General features: G+C 37.9%; 1 protein-coding gene across 1 annotated transcript; it reads left to right on the forward strand.

Annotated features, from left to right (window-relative positions):
• Positions 1 to 1,769: 1,769 nt before the first annotated feature.
• On the forward strand, positions 1,770 to 3,466 carry LOC113344952 (F-box protein At1g11270-like). The gene is made up of 2 exons (XM_026588823.1): positions 1,770 to 1,944; positions 2,041 to 3,466. The coding sequence occupies exon 2, from the start codon at positions 2,083 to 2,085 to the stop codon at positions 3,316 to 3,318; it is 1,236 nt and encodes a 411-aa protein (XP_026444608.1). The 5' UTR covers positions 1,770 to 1,944; positions 2,041 to 2,082; the 3' UTR covers positions 3,319 to 3,466.
• Positions 3,467 to 16,219: the final 12,753 nt, after the last annotated feature.

Here is a 16,219-nt window from a genome sequence, read left to right on the forward strand (position 1 = left end):
CCAAACCAGTCTATTATCCTTATCATCATTGGAACCAGATTTTTGACCCTCCAGTTGTAGGCTTGTAGCCTTTTGGGTTAGCTATCAGAATCACGGAAAGAAAATAGTTTGTTATCAAAAGGAGAAATGTCACCCAGTGTCTGAGAAGTCGCACTATACCTAAAATAGAAAGCCCAAACCGATTTGTCGTCTCCAGGAACCCATACTGGTCTGTGTATTGGAGAATAATGTATGCTTTTGTGGCAAAAATTGGAGAATAATGTCTCTGTGTTATGGTTTGGTCCCATCCCCTTCTACTGGGTCACAGTTAACAGTCATGCCAGTGGCTACTCCTGAACATATGCAGATATTGGCAAAGCAAGCACATCAATGAATTCTCAGTTGTAATTCTTCGTATTTAGCTTTTAAATTTTTATTATCACTTAACACATCATGCAGAACTCGATATCCTTTTGCATCCAGGTTCTTCCTACTGTGTTGTATTTTTTTTCTGTGTTTACCTGGAAAAAGAAACGTCGATATGTTCACCACTCTGAAACCCAACCTTTTTGGAATAGTACCAACAACTTGCAATATTATTCGTTTACTAACTTAATTCCGTTTTTCTGCTGCAGGGATAGTTGGTAGTACCCCATTTGTACACTAAGACGCTGAAGATGCCTTCCGAAGCCTCGATAGTACCCCATTTGTACACTAGGCGCAGTCTTTCGGTGAGTAGTCATCTTCTTTCCTTGTATTTCAGTCGGTTCATTTCACACTTCATGTAATTGGCTCTCGCGCAGTCATATTCGGTGATGTGACCTGTGTGCCCGGCTTTGTTCTTTATTGGTAAAATAGGTTATACCTAGCTATCTGGTTCATGAGGATTTTGTTTTCTTGCTTCTTTTTCATGTTTCTCAACCAGCAGGAAGAACACGGTAATCTGTGTAATGGATCTAGATCGTTGGCAAACCAGAAGCCTACTAAAACGCTGTTCGTTTTGATCCAACGAATACAGGGATCCAAGATATTGAAAAGTATTCTGAGCCCTACGGCAATGTATTGCGTGTCAGAATCAGAAGGAACTGCTTCTGTTCATATGTTTCCTCTTTAAAAGCTGTATCAAATTAATTTTAAAGAAAGGAGCAGCTGTTTTTTCCCAGACAGATCTAGTTTGTATATTATTTAGAGCAGTAGATCTATTGGGACTAACTGTCTGTTTATTTCAATCAGCAAAGTCTGAATTTATCATGTGCACCAGTTTCTGTAAGATTGGTTCTTTTTCAAAGATTTTCTAGCACCTGCATTTCCATATATGCCATAAAAAGCCAAACCATTGAAATACTGCCCCTCTTTGACTATCTTAGGTATTTCCTTGAAACATGCTACAAATCCACTCATGAAATTGAGTGTTCATAGGCTGCACAAAACTATTAGTAATAATAGCAATGGAACAGTCTATGAAGAGATGTAGTAAAGTTTAAATATGGCAGTTACAAAAAAATTACCATTGATGTGAAAAGAATTCCGCTATGAAAAAAATTACCATTGATGTCAAAAAAATTACCAAATAGCAAACCCTAGTACTGTAGTTCCCTCAACTATCATTGATGTGAAAAAAATTACTAGCAGAAGAGATGCACAGTCGGGTCGGATGGAATGAGAAGAAGACTCGGAATAGGTTAAGTTTTATGAGTGTACTTTTACACGTGTAAATGGTTGGCACGTGTTTAAAGAGGAATATATAGATCGAAGAAACTCGAGGAGAGTTTTCGTTCTTATATCTTCTGCCTTCTAAATCGGGGACCGGACAGACCTAATTCTGGTTAGGAAGGAATTGGAATTGAGAATCAATCGAATCCGCATATAAATACGTCTCTTTCAATTTCAAACTTGAGATCTTATAAATCAGAGAGCTTTCTGTCTGGTGGATCGTAAAATCAAAGCAGCCAATTTTGGGCATAGGTATGTTTTTTTCTCCTCAGTTAATTTTGATATCAATTTATAATTTCAACCCGTAATTGGTTGTTTTTTAATTCAATTTCATCCTTAATCAATTAGGAGAAGGGTTCTTTGTTAATTGGGTTTGCCCTAGCAAAGAAGATGGACAAATCACTATCAAACCGTCTTGATGACAATTCAGTAGAGAATATCCTTGTCCGCCTTCCCGTCAAGTCTCTTGTGCGTTTTAAATCTGTATCCAAAACATGGGAGTCATTCATTGAGGAGGATTCATCTTTCATAGAGTCGCATCTAAGTCTATCAAAAGCACATCCTCAACTTGTCATCTCCAGGTATAACGGCAAGACCGTACAACTCTTCTCACCTAAGGATGGGTTTCAAGGTGGAGAGGCTGTTCATAGAGTCACACTTCCATGGGTACTTGACGAAAATGTACCACGGCCTATACATGGCTTGTTCTGTTTTATTGACGAATCAGATACTGCTACTCGCATTTACAACCTCGGGACTCGACAAGTTACTCCGTGGGCACAAACGGCACCGGTGCCGTTACAGTGGATGAGTGCTTTCGATGTTATGAAGACGCCAACTTATGGATTTGGGTTTGATCCTTCGACTAAAACCTACAAACTAGTATATGTCCTGGAGATACCCGAAGACTATTTCTCAACAAGTTCGAAACTCCAACTTATATGCCAAGTTCTTACCGTGGGACGACGAGGAAATCAATGGAGGAATATAGATGAGGTGCCGCCGGTTCGGTTGTTTGAATCTGCTGGTGTTTATGCAAAAGCTTCAATCTACTGGAGGAACGACGGTGCAGATAGTTTCACACCTCCGGATAAGGAGTTGATTGTGGCATTTGATGTTGGAAGCGAAAAGTTTAGAGTCATTCAGATCCCAGACTTCATCGTTGGTCCTCCTGAGATTTTAGAAGATTGTGCAAAGCGGGATGAAAAGTTCACAGTAACATCAATAGATGGACACGTGGCTTTAATTGACAGGGTAGATGCCTGTGTCGTAAAGTTATGGATATCTGATGATGACAGTTCCAACGTGGAGAAGAAGATGAGAACAACAAATTGGAGCGAGGAAACCATATTACTTCCATGTTCGTTCAAAGAAGAGAAGAATCTTTATGTTCATCCAGTCCAAGGGACAGACGAGATAGTCATACAAACACGTATCCAGGACGATATGCAAATCCCGAGAGGATCTGTTAGTCTAAATATCTATAATCGGAGAAAGAAGAGTTTTCAAATGATTGACATCACCGGTATAACACCGTTATTGAGATATCCGTATCATTATAATGTGCACTGTGTTAATGAAAGTCTTCTACCTGTTGAAGATGCAGAAAAGAAGCCAATGGTTTAAAGATGGAAGACACCGTAGACAAAACTGTTGGATGGTGCTCCTTCTGATTTGAAATGTTTAATTAATTTTTCACTGCACTTTTGTTATGTTTAATTAGAAACATTAGTTTTTTTCCTTTTCGGTTTGAATTATTCACTGCACTTGTTATGTTTAATTAGGTTATATGTTTAATGAGGTTATATATCGTATGAATTTTGTTTGTGTAGCGTTAAAATTTTTATTACCTTAATATTTATTTATGTCTCAGAAATTTTATTACTTTAATATTTGTTTATGTCTCAAAATATGTCTATCTCGATAGGAAAGTTTTATAAAAGGAACGTATCCCAACATATGAGACGGTGTAAGGATAAAAGTATGAGTGATCCCTCTGTATTTTATATTTTGTGTATTGCAAAGGTTGGCTGGATCTAATTTCAATAAAATAGAAAGATTTCAAACCCAAAAGGAGTTTTATTAAGCCGTACTAGGAGGCTGTTGATAGAAGAATTAATAATCTTAAGCGAACTTTCAATTGGCTAGGGGTTGAACTCCCAAGTTATAAGTTAGGAGTTTAATTCCTGTTGCTGTTGTTCGTCATGAAAAAAAAAATAAATAAAAATTTTGTCCAGGGATACCCTAGTATGACAAGTTCCTTCGCCATAGGGTTCAAAAAGCTTTTCAATATCCCTGATCCCCCGTATCCGTTAGGATCAAAATATCACGAACATCATTTCAGTAGGCTTCTGATTTGCCACTCTAGATCAAAATATATCATGAACAGCATTTCAGCAGGCTTCTGGTTTGCCACTGATCTAGATCCATCTCAATGATTACTGTGTTCTCCCCGCTGGTGGAGAAACATGAAAAACAAGCAAGAAAACAAAATTCCCATGAACCAGATAGCTAGGTATCCCGCATTATACCAGTGAAGAAGAAAGCTAGGCATCACAGGTCACAGCACCGAGTATGAATGTGTGATAGCCAATTACATGAAATTCCGAACGAACTGACTGAAAACACAAGTGAAAGAAGATGATTACTCACAAAAAGCTTTTGATTTGTGTAATTCCAATGGAGTATTAGCAAGGATTTGGATGGCATCTTCAGCAACTTGCTCGTCTTCCAAATAGCAAACCCTGCAGCAGCATAGCGGAATTAAGTTAGGAGTAGTAAACTAATAATATCGAAAGTTTTTGTTACTACTTCAAAATTTTGTGTTTCAGAATGATAGACGTGAAATCTTTTTCCAGGTAAAAACAGAAAAATTACAACAGCATTGGAAGGATGCAAAAGCATATCAACAACTTTATAGCCCTGCATAATGTGTTAAGTGATGATAATACAGTTGAAACTCCATTAATTAATACTCTTATCTGACACTAATATAATTCTCTGATCTCAGCTAGGCTTACAAAAGCTGAATTTTCTCTTGCTAAGTAGTTTAAACGTCAATTTCAGCATAGGAGTAGCCAGTGGCATGACTGTAAACTCTGACCCATCTATGAATATTAAAAGGAGAAAGTATGGAGAGGAAGTAAAAGCATAATACAAAGAAATTCGCAACTTTGGCCACAAAAGCATAAATTAATCACCAATGCACGGATCAGTGCATAAATTAAAAGCATAATACTTTCGACTTCCAAAGCATAATAAAAAGCTTGAAGTTCGTTTTGCAATAAGATTTGATTTTTAGATGCAAAACGTTAATTTTTTGCGAAGCAAATTTATTTTATTTCTGGGGTTGACTTTTACTCCTAAATAAGCAGGAACATTTTTTTTAGTATCCAAACATGATATAAAGCCTATTTATATGGCACGTATGGATGAGACCTGAAAAGGAAAATGTACCAAGTATACCAGCAATCATATTTGTTTTGGTCACCTGTGTGGACAAAACATAATACAATCACCAGTAGGTCAACTGTGGACAAAACGTAATACAATCACCAGTAGGTCAACTGCAGAGACCCTTGAAGAAGACTATACATAGAGTTTTTTCTATTTCTCTTCCACAATCAAAATGTATTGACCAAAAGTCCATGTATCCGACTTACCACCGGCCTTCGATGGCACAAATTACTTAAGGTTGAAAAAAGTTACGCTTTTCCTCCTACAAGCCCCTGATTTTCAAACATGGGTGTGAGTAGTTAAAGGTTATATTGCTCCTATAGTCATTGGAGACAATGTAACTTTGGCTAATGATATAGCTGAACATACCACGAATGAAATTAGAGTTGAGAAGTATAATTCCGATAGATTGAATGTTATTATACATGTTATCCAAGACCTTCAACATCATGTGTTATGTTAATGGTAGTTTCAGACATCTTAGAGACTTATTTGAGAAGAATATTATAAAGAAGGAAGTAAGGTTTCAAAACCCAACCTTTGATTATGAAAACTTTCATATGATTGACGAGGATTCGTTCGAGGAATTTAATCACAAGCTATAGAAATAGTGGATGCCTCTCCTGCCCTAGGTAGGACTAGTTCGGTAAAGGATTTCATGGTGATAGAGAAATCTACTTGAATGTGATAATAACTATGCATATAAAATTAGAGTATCGGTAGAAAATCTTTTTTGGATAAGTTTTTGTCTATCATGTGACGAGAAATTCCAAAATTCCGCCTTTACACATAGGTCGGGGGAGTAGTAAATGGTGGGTTAAGGTATGCTGTTGGCCTGGAAGTGGACCTAGGTCAAGCTAGGGTGAAGCCTTGCTATAAGGATACATTTTTTTTCTGTAGTCGTAGGATTTATGAGTTGAAGGACAAACTAATTCAGAAAATATGGTCTGAATTTATAGAAGAAAAAAGATAAAACCAGTGGAGCCAGATGAATAATATCATATGTAGCCATCGGCGAGCAAAGAAGAGCCTTGCCGTTTTTTGAGAAACGTTGTACGGTTTTTCAAAGTTCGGTGGCGGCTGTTGATGAACAGCAATGGGAAAATCATTAAATTTGCCAGTTAGCACAACCATTCTCTTTTTTTGTTGAGTCCATAATGGGACCATAGTGAACAAATCAACGATATGGTAAGTCCATATAGACCGTCTTTACCGAGATTATTTGGCATGTAGTCATGATCTAATCATAAGATTCTTATCTAGTAAACGAGGTTTAGTAGCAATGAGGGTAAGATTTGTATCATGTTTATTTTTTTTCTTTTTTACAATGTTTGTTTTTGTGAATTGGACTTGACTCAAAGACATCCGAATTAATGACTTGAACTCATAAGTCGGGGATATTTTATTTTGTGACTTAAATGGATTCGAATGAAATATTAGACTCACAAATTAGATTTAAAAAAAATAAATAAAAAACAAGTGGTCTGGTATCTGATTTATGTCGAGTCGACTCATATCCAAGTCCAGAATCATGGTTTATCGGTGGATTGGGCAGGAGGTGCCGCACTAAGTGGGAGAAAGGATAGGTGGATTCTTTCTAGTTTTCTCGTTTGGCCATATCTGTCTTGCCATAATACTCGTACTTAGAAAATATATCTCGGTGCCTGAATGTTAGCTTAATACAAGCTTTAGGACAGTGGTTCGAATCCCTCCAAGACGTTTTTGTAACATATATTGGAAAAGGCTGAGTCCCATTGACTCAGTACTTTGTAGTTGTCGTATATTATGACAAACCACTAAATGCTGCTCAGATCTACTCCGGTTAAAAGGGATTTTCTCGACTCAAGAAACCTCTTTGTACTCTTGAGGATGCAATTTGATAAAGGAAAAAAACTGACCCCATTCAGGTGAGCCATCAGAGGAACGGCCATCCGGGAAACAGGAACGGCGAAATGGTGTTGTCAACAGGACAACAACTTGCCTCATGTGAGTTCACCCAAGAGCAAAGCTAAGCACACAGGTCACTGCACCGAGTATGACTGCATCAGAAGAAGTAATATATAAAGAAACCGAAATGATTTCTTTCTTTGAAGAAACCGAAACCAACAGCAAGATATAAGGGAAAACAATGAAGGTCGTGTGAATGCAATCAAGAGCTTTAGTTGCTTCTTCCTGTGTCTCAAACTGAAAAAATGCAAAGTTCCATCGGATTCTGATATGCAATACCTTAGGTATGGCTCAAAATGCCTTTTCAGTGTCTGTGATCCCCATATCTGTTGGATCAAAATTTAACACCAACAGTGCTTTAGTTAGTAGGCTTCTGGTTTGCCAATGATCTAGATCTATCACGAGCCTTCTTCTTGCTGGTAGAGAAACATGAAACAAAATTCTCATGAACCAGATGGCTGGGTAACCCATTTTAACAATAAAGAAGAACAAAGCTAAAATAAACACACAGGTCACTGCACCGAGTAGAACTTCATCACAGCCAAATACATGAAGTGCAAATTGAACTGACTGACAATAAAAGAGATAGAAAATCTCCTCAGTTCTAAGATTATAGACAGTTAGAATATATACCCGCCGAAAATTTCAAAACAGCCTAACCTAGCTATAGTATGGAATCACCTCATGATTCAAAACCTAAGCGCACATGGCTTTGGATTGCAGACACATTTCTTACACTAAGGCTTTTACCTAAATAAATCTTTGGATTGTAACCTTTTCTTGATGAAACACGACAAGCAACTAAATTCACAACCTCCATGATACAGAATTCAAAAAAGATATTTAGCAATTTTAGGGTGTATTATTCTCCAATATACACATAGTGCGACTGACTTGTCGGACATATTTCCTGTCACATTTCTCTCTTTCTGAGAATTAGCCGACTCAAAAGGCTACAATAACACTGGTTCCAATTATGACAAGGATAACCAACTGTTTTAGCAATGACTAGGTCTCAAAAATAGGATGGAGGAGAAGGAGATTCAGCTTATCAAAGTTTCTGATTCTAAACTTCAACAATGACAGGGGGATGGATGAAAACTAGTTGAAAAATAAAGTATAGACGTCGTAAGCAGAGTGGGATCCAATCCAAACTAAACTAATAGAGGAAAATTATAACAAAGAATCTATAACTATATGTAATTAACAAATCAAATTGAGTATCCAGAATCTTGGTCTCCAGTATATGACCCAAACATACAGCTGAAGTTCATTTTTAAGGGAAAACTCTATGTCAAATTCTAGTGGGGATTGCTTAATTAGCTACCCAAAACATGCAGGTAATTGCACTCAGAGCTCGAGCAGAACTATAAGTTCACAGAACATTAGAGGAGTGTCTGAAACAAAATGGTAATGAAAAACGATAAATGGAAATGAAAAACGACATGTACCTAATTCTCATATGTACATCTGGAACAGACTCTGAAGTACAGGGCGCAGGAACCATATTGAAATTGTTTGGAAGGCCACTGAACCTTACGGACTCAAATCCTTTGACCTCTGGATCAAAATCCAACAGACTGCATACTTTCCTGAGAAACACAATCTTTTCAGTGGCCACCCAGAATCCTATGAAAATATGATAGAGCTGACAATGATCTAATCAACTGAACATTCTTACTTCCATTTCCTCATAGCTAACGACACGCCCAGAATATTACTGTACTTTGTAGATTACCGCTTCCACCAATTCATATGAGAAACATCTATTGATTCTATTCCCTTTCAACCAGTTTTACCTACAACTATTGTTGCAATAATCACTAAATGCAAGCAATTGAACTGAAACTATAATAGAGAAATCAGAAAATCCAAGATTCAGAACAAAGAAACCCACAGAAACAAAAAAAAAAAAGGAAAATCGCAGAAGTATTATGGAAGACACATAAGGCCACCAACAGCATGAAAGTTTGAAACAACTTACCGCAAGAATGGAAACAGCCCGTGATCCCGCTGAATCTGCATGGATAAACTCAAGCGACATTGCAAGCTCAGAAAGCAACAAACCATCAGCAGCAAAGCATGTAATCAGTCTATAGCCAAGTCAGATGTGGAGAATACATAATTGAACCGAACCATAGATAAAGATAGAAGATTTATAAAGCCAGTAAGATTATCAAGTATCAATCTTTTACAAAAAAAGAAAAGCTTTTTGCACCACCAAACAAAAAAAAACACATACCGTCCCATCAGTAGCTAATTAAACATAATGAAAATAAATGCATAACTAAAATAAAAGGTCTTCTTCCATCGCTAAGCTTCTGGTGCATCTTCTAAGGGTAGAAGGCTATCACGAAACACAAACAATCCGTAATTAAACGGATTTCTCAGTTTTGGAAATATACCACTGATGGTAATCTTCTGAAAAGATTTTTCAGTTCGATTATAAAGCCACAACTTTACGAAATCTCTTGAACTCAAGTTATCATCAAATGGAACCGGGTCTTGTATTATCAACTTCTTAGTCTCTTCAATTTCATTAACAGAGAGACAACGCCCTTCACTCCAAGCGATATGTCCATCAAATGGAACCGGGTCTGTAGACATGTTTGCTCTCTTCGTGCAATCATCATTTGAAATCCACAATTTTAGACATTTACCTTCTACTGTTCTGTTTGCTAAAGCGATATGTCCATCAATTTGTACCAAATTTTCAGTCAGAATTGAAGTATGTCCCCCAAAAGATTCCATGATAAAACTAGGTATCTCAATATAGTTGTTACCGTTCCGCCTGTAGATTGAACCATTTGCATAAACAGCTTCTCTATACACTGAAACTGGTGGTATTTCATCAATTCGTCTCCATTGTTTCTCACCCACTGTGAAAACCTCGGAAAAGTATTTTACATCCCCATGACTATAATCAGAGCAAATTTCTTTTGAAAGCTCCCACACACAAAGAACTTTATGCTTACGAGTAAGGGGATCAAATCCAAACCCAATACTTGGAATCATGATAGTATCACTGGGTTGTAGTGGAAGATGTTAAAATTATAAACTTGATTTTAGAAGTGTCTAGAATTATCTAGGCCCAACTAGTCTATTGTAGATTAGTCCACAATACTCTAGCCCATCTAGAGGCTTCATGGCTATAAGGACCCAAGCTTACTAGAATATTCATGAATGTACAAAAGGTTCTAAACTATCTAGAAATATCTAGCACATGTTGTAGTTAGTTGGGATAGATATTTCTCTAGGGAGTTCTAGAGAATTCTTAGGTTGGCTATAAATAGGGAGGTAGTGCAACCAAGTGAAGGTGTAATTGAGTGAAAAACAAAGTTAGTGGTAAGGTGAGAATTAAAGGGAGTGTGTGTAAGAAGTAAGGTCTTGTACCACCAAACAAAGTTTTGAGATCAATAAAATTTCATTTCTCTTAAACCAAAGTTGAGTGTCTGTGAGCCCATTCTCAAATCATTTTCAATACCCATTTAGCCCATTAACTTCAAAATCATTTCCAACAAAGTGGTATCAGAGCCATAGATCCTAATGGCTAGTGAAATGTTTCCGTTTCATGTACCTAAACTCACCAAAGATAACTATGAAAATTGGAGTATCCAAATGAAGGCGTTATTAGGCTCGCAAGATGCATGGGAGATTGTAGAGAAAGGTTATGTTGAACCGGATGATGAAGCGGCGCTTCCGCAAAATGAAAAAGATGCGCTGCGCATTTCAAGAAAGAGAGACAAGAAGGCTCTCTACCTCATCTATCAAGGAATGGATGAGTCGTCATTCGAGAAGATATCAAGAGCCGCTAATGCAAAGAAAGCGTGGGAGATTTTGCAAAATTCATTCAAAGGCGTGGACAAAGTAAAGAAGGTGCGGTTGCAAACTCTAAGAGGTGAGTTCGAATCTCTCTCCATGAAAGAGTCCGAATTAATATCGGATTATTTTTCAAGAGTTTTAGTTGTTGTTAATCAACTAAGAAGAAATGGCGAGGTCATGGGTGATAGTCGTGTGATTGAAAAAATACTACGGTCACTTGTTCCTAAATTCGACTATATCGTCGTTGCAATCGAGGAGTCCAAAGACGTTGAATCCATGACCGTGGATGAGCTCATGGGATCTCTTCAAGCCCATGAAGAAAGAATGAGAAAGAGAAATAAAGAGGGAGCGGTAGAACAAGTTCTACAAGCTAAGCTTACTTTAAAAGACAAAGGAGAGAGCTCTAGTAATAATGCTAGAGGAAGAGGACGTGGCTACTACGGCGGAAGAGAAAGAGGCAAGCAAAATAACGATGATCAGAGAGGCCAGAGGTCAAGCTCCACAAGAGGTCGTGGTAGAGGAAATAATTCATGGCGCAACAATAATAGGCCAAGGTATGACAAATCTCAAGTTGAATGCTATAATTGTCATAAGCTTGGTCATTATGCTTCGGACTGTCGATCTTCTTCAAATAATGTCGAGGAGAGAGCAAACTACGCTAGTAAAGAAAATCAAGAAGACCAGACCTTGTTGGTGGCATGCAAAGGAGGTGACTATGATGAAAACTGTACATGGGTGCTTGATACGGGAGCAAGCAACCATATGTGCGGCACGAAGGAAAAATTCGTGGAGCTTGATGAATCAGTTTCCGGCAATGTGACGTTTGGAAATGGAGCGAAAACTCCGGTGAATGGTCTTGGCAAAATTTTGATTCGATTAAAAAATGGAAGCCATCAATTTATTTCTAATGTTTATTATGTCCCTAACGTAAAAATGAATATATTAAGTTTGGGACAACTCTTAGAAAAGGGATATAGGATGAACATGGAAAACCTTAGTCTTTTCATAAGAGATAGGAGAGGAAAACTAATTGCCAAAGTGCCAATGACGGGAAATAGGATGTTCTATCTGAACATTCAAAATGACATCGCGAGATGTCTGACTGCTTGTGTGAAAGACTCGTCATGGCTCTGGCATCTTAGATATGGACATCTAAATTTTGGAGGATTAAAGTTATTGTCCAAACAAAATATGGTTAGAGGTTTTCCAAGAATAGACCACCCGGATCAATTGTGCGAAGGATGTTTACTTGGAAAACATTTCAGAAAAAGTTTTCCTAAGGAAACACTGACGAGAGCCACAAAGCCACTGGAGTTAGTTCACACGGACGTTTGTGGACCAATAAAGCCAAGCTCGTATGGTGGAAATAACTATTTCCTCATATTTGTCGACGATTTTAGTCGAAAAACATGGGTTTATTTCTTGAAGCAAAAATCAGAGGTTTTCTCCAATTTCAAGAAATTTAAATCCATTGTGGAGAAAGAAAGCGGCTTCGAAATTGTGTCTATGAGATCAGATAGAGGAGGTGAATTTACCTCGAAGGAGTTCGAGTCTTACTGTGAAGACAATGGAATCCGTCGGCCTCTTACGGTTCCATATACACCTCAACAAAATGGAGTTGCCGAAAGGAGAAACAGGACAATTCTCAATATGGCTCGGAGTATGTTGAAGACAAAGAGAGTGCCCAGGGAGTTTTGGGCAGAAGCAGTTGACTGTGCGGTTTACCTGATAAACCGATGTCCCACAAAAAGCGTGTGGAACATGACTCCTTTAGAAGCATGGAGCGGAGTGAAACCCGGCGTCTCACACTTACGAGTATTCGGAAGTATCGCATATGCTCATGTGCCGAACCAGCTGAGAACGAAGCTGGATGACAGGAGTGCCAAGTACATATTTATCGGTTATGACTCTCGGTCCAAGGGATACAAGTTGTACGATCCAATCAATAGAAAGGTCATCACAAGCAGAGATGTGGAGTTCGATGAAGAAGGCATCTGGGACTTCGGTGTTCAAGAAAAGGATTACAATTTTCTCCCTATCGTAGAAGAAGAAGAAGAACAACAACCACCGGTACCAGAATCTCCAGCTAATACACCACCTCCGTCTCCTTCAGCGTTGCACCAAAATGATCCATCATCAGCAGATGAAAGCTCAAGCGAGAGGCCCTTACGGACGAGGAGTTTAAATGATATCTACGGAGACAATATATCTCTCTTTTGTCTCTTTGAAGATAGTGAACCAATAACTTTTGACGAAGCCGTGGAAAGTGAAAAATGGAGAAAGGCGATGAATGAAGAAATTAAGGCTATTGAGAAGAATAGCACCTGGGAGCTTGTAACACTTCCGAAAGGACAAAGAGCAATTGGAGTAAAGTGGGTGTACAAAGCCAAGAAAAACGCAAAAGGGGAGGTTGAAAGATACAAGGCAAGATTGGTAGTAAAAGGATATAACCAAAGAGAGGGCATCGACTATGATGAGGTATTTGCTCCTGTTGCTCGTCTTGAAACTATAAGATTAATTATCTCTCTAGCTGCCCAGAATAGATGGAAAGTCCATCAAATGGACGTCAAGTCTGCCTTTCTAAATGGGCATCTTGAAGAGACGGTATACGTCGAGCAGCCGCCGGGGTACGAAGTAAAAGGACAAGAAAATAAAGTCCTGAAGTTGAAAAAGGCTTTATACGGCTTAAAACAAGCGCCGAGAGCATGGTATAGCAGAATCGACAAGTACTTCCAAGAAAATAATTTTAAGAAATGCCCACATGAACATGCTCTCTATGTGAAGGTGGATGAAAAGGGAAATATGTTGCTCGTCTGCCTATATGTGGATGATTTGATCTTTACCGGCAATAATCCTACAATGTTCGAGGAGTTCAAGAAAACGATGACGAGAGAATTTGAGATGACGGACATTGGTCTTATGTCATACTATCTCGGGCTTGAAGTAAAACAACAAGAAAATGGAATATTTATATCTCAAGAAGGATATGCGAAGGAAATCCTTAAGAGATTTAAAATGGAGGAGTGTAATCCGGCAATTACTCCCGTGGAATGCGGAATCAAGCTATCAAAGATCGATGAAGGAGAGAAGGTCAATCCGACTCTTTACAAGAGCCTTGTTGGAAGCTTGAGATACTTAACTTGTACAAGGCCAGATATTCTCTACGGAGTAGGACTAATCAGTCGCTACATGGAAGCACCTACGGTTACCCATATGAAGACTGCCAAGAGAATTCTGCGCTACTTAAAAGGTACGCTTGATTTCGGTTTATTTTACTCGTCGTCAGACAAGTACAAACTCGTTGGATACAGCGACAGTGATTGGGCCGGAGATTTAGATGAAAGGAAAAGTACTACTGGTTTTGTATTTTTCCTCGGAGATACAGGCTTCACTTGGAGTTCGAAGAAGCAACCGATCGTCACGCTCTCCACTTGCGAAGCTGAGTACGTCGCAGCAGCATTGTGTGTTTGTCACGCGATATGGCTAAGGAGTTTAATGAATGAACTTAAAATGGAGCAGGAAGAACCGACTACAGTATTTGTGGACAACAAGTCAGCAATAGCTTTAGCAAAGAATCCAGTGTTCCACGACCGCAGCAAGCACATCGACACACGGTACCATTTTATCCGAGAGTGCATATCGGAGAATAAGGTACAACTGAAATATACAAAGTCTCAAGACCAAGTTGCGGACATATTCACGAAACCTCTAAAGCACGAGGTCTTCGTCAGATTGCGAGAAATTCTTGGAGTTACTTCAAATCAAGTTTAAGGGCGGATGTTAAAATTATAAACTTGATTTTAGAAGTGTCTAGAATTATCTAGGCCCAACTAGTCTATTGTAGATTAGTCCACAATACTCTAGCCCATCTAGAGGCTTCATGGCTATAAGGACCCAAGCTTACTAGAATATTCATGAATGTACAAAAGGCTCTAAACTATCTAGAAATATCTAGCACATGTTGTAGTTAGTTGGGATAGATATTTCTCTAGGGAGTTCTAGAGAATTCTTAGGTTGGCTATAAATAGGGAGGTAGTGCAACCAAGTGAAGGTGTAATTGAGTGAAAAACAAAGTTAGTGGTAAGGTGAGAATTAAAGGGAGTGTGTGTAAGAAGTAAGGTCTTGTACCACCAAACAAAGTTTTGAGATCAATAAAATTTCATTTCTCTTAAACCACAGTTGAGTGTCTGTGAGCCCATTCTCAAATCATTTTCAATACCCATTTAGCCCATTAACTTCAAAATCATTTCCAACAGAAGAGAGGTGAAAATAGATGGTGTTTTTTGTCTTGTACTCAAGTTATAAATACGGGTGTTATAATTCGTTGGATCGAACAAGCAGAACAAGCCATTCAAGGGCTCTAGCATATCACTTTCGTCCCATTTAATTGAATCTACTAGAAAAGCTTCACCACCACTTTCAAAGCCAGATTTTGTTGAGAAGACGTTGATTGAACTATAACCATCAACAGCAACGAGAATTTGAGGTTTTCTTTTTACTTGATAAAGATGTAAATCTATGAATGAAGGGTTAGAGATAAGAGAATTCCAATTTCTACAAACAGATTTGAATGTGAGAAGAGTTTTAGCAGGAACATGGCTGAGTATATAATTTATTATTTCCTGGATTTTAATTTTCCTTCTCTGATCCTGCAAAATAGATGGAATATTTTCAACTTCAAAGAAAACACATTTTAAGGAAAAATAAATAAATTCTCTTAATTACCAAGAATCATTAAATAATCCTGATCTCAATGAAAGTTGAATAACTAAATAGATGAAGGCACAAAATATAGAAAATAAATACAAAAATATATATTGCTATAAATGGAACAGGAAGATTAATTAGTACTTTGTATTTCTTTAGATAATATCGAATGGTATGCTTTTCTCTTCATGTCTTTGCATACAAGTCGTAGGTTAGCAACAGTTTCAATTGGAACACTTTTCATGATAGTCTCAGCCACCTCTGCATACATGAAAATAGTACCCAAAGGCTGTTGCGTTGCCAATCTCTCCGCCTTAAGTTGTGCCTGTCTTTTCTGAAAAAAGAGTTCAATTATGCCCTTATGTAACAGATTATGTAACAGATTATGGGTTGTAAAATTCTGAAGAAAATCTTAACTTCATTGTATGTCTGCTAGATACAAACTACCTAACAGATTATGTGTATTGATTTGTTGATTTCATACAAAGTTGATTAATTCAAAACACATTGTATTAACTTTTCTTCTGTGAATTGATAGTTTTGTGGCCTACTTCTACGATATCATCATTATATTCATTGCATAATCGTTTCGATA

Source organism: Papaver somniferum, unplaced genomic scaffold (genome assembly GCF_003573695.1).
Source record: "Papaver somniferum cultivar HN1 unplaced genomic scaffold, ASM357369v1 unplaced-scaffold_80, whole genome shotgun sequence".
Lineage (NCBI taxonomy): Eukaryota > Viridiplantae > Streptophyta > Magnoliopsida > Ranunculales > Papaveraceae > Papaver > Papaver somniferum.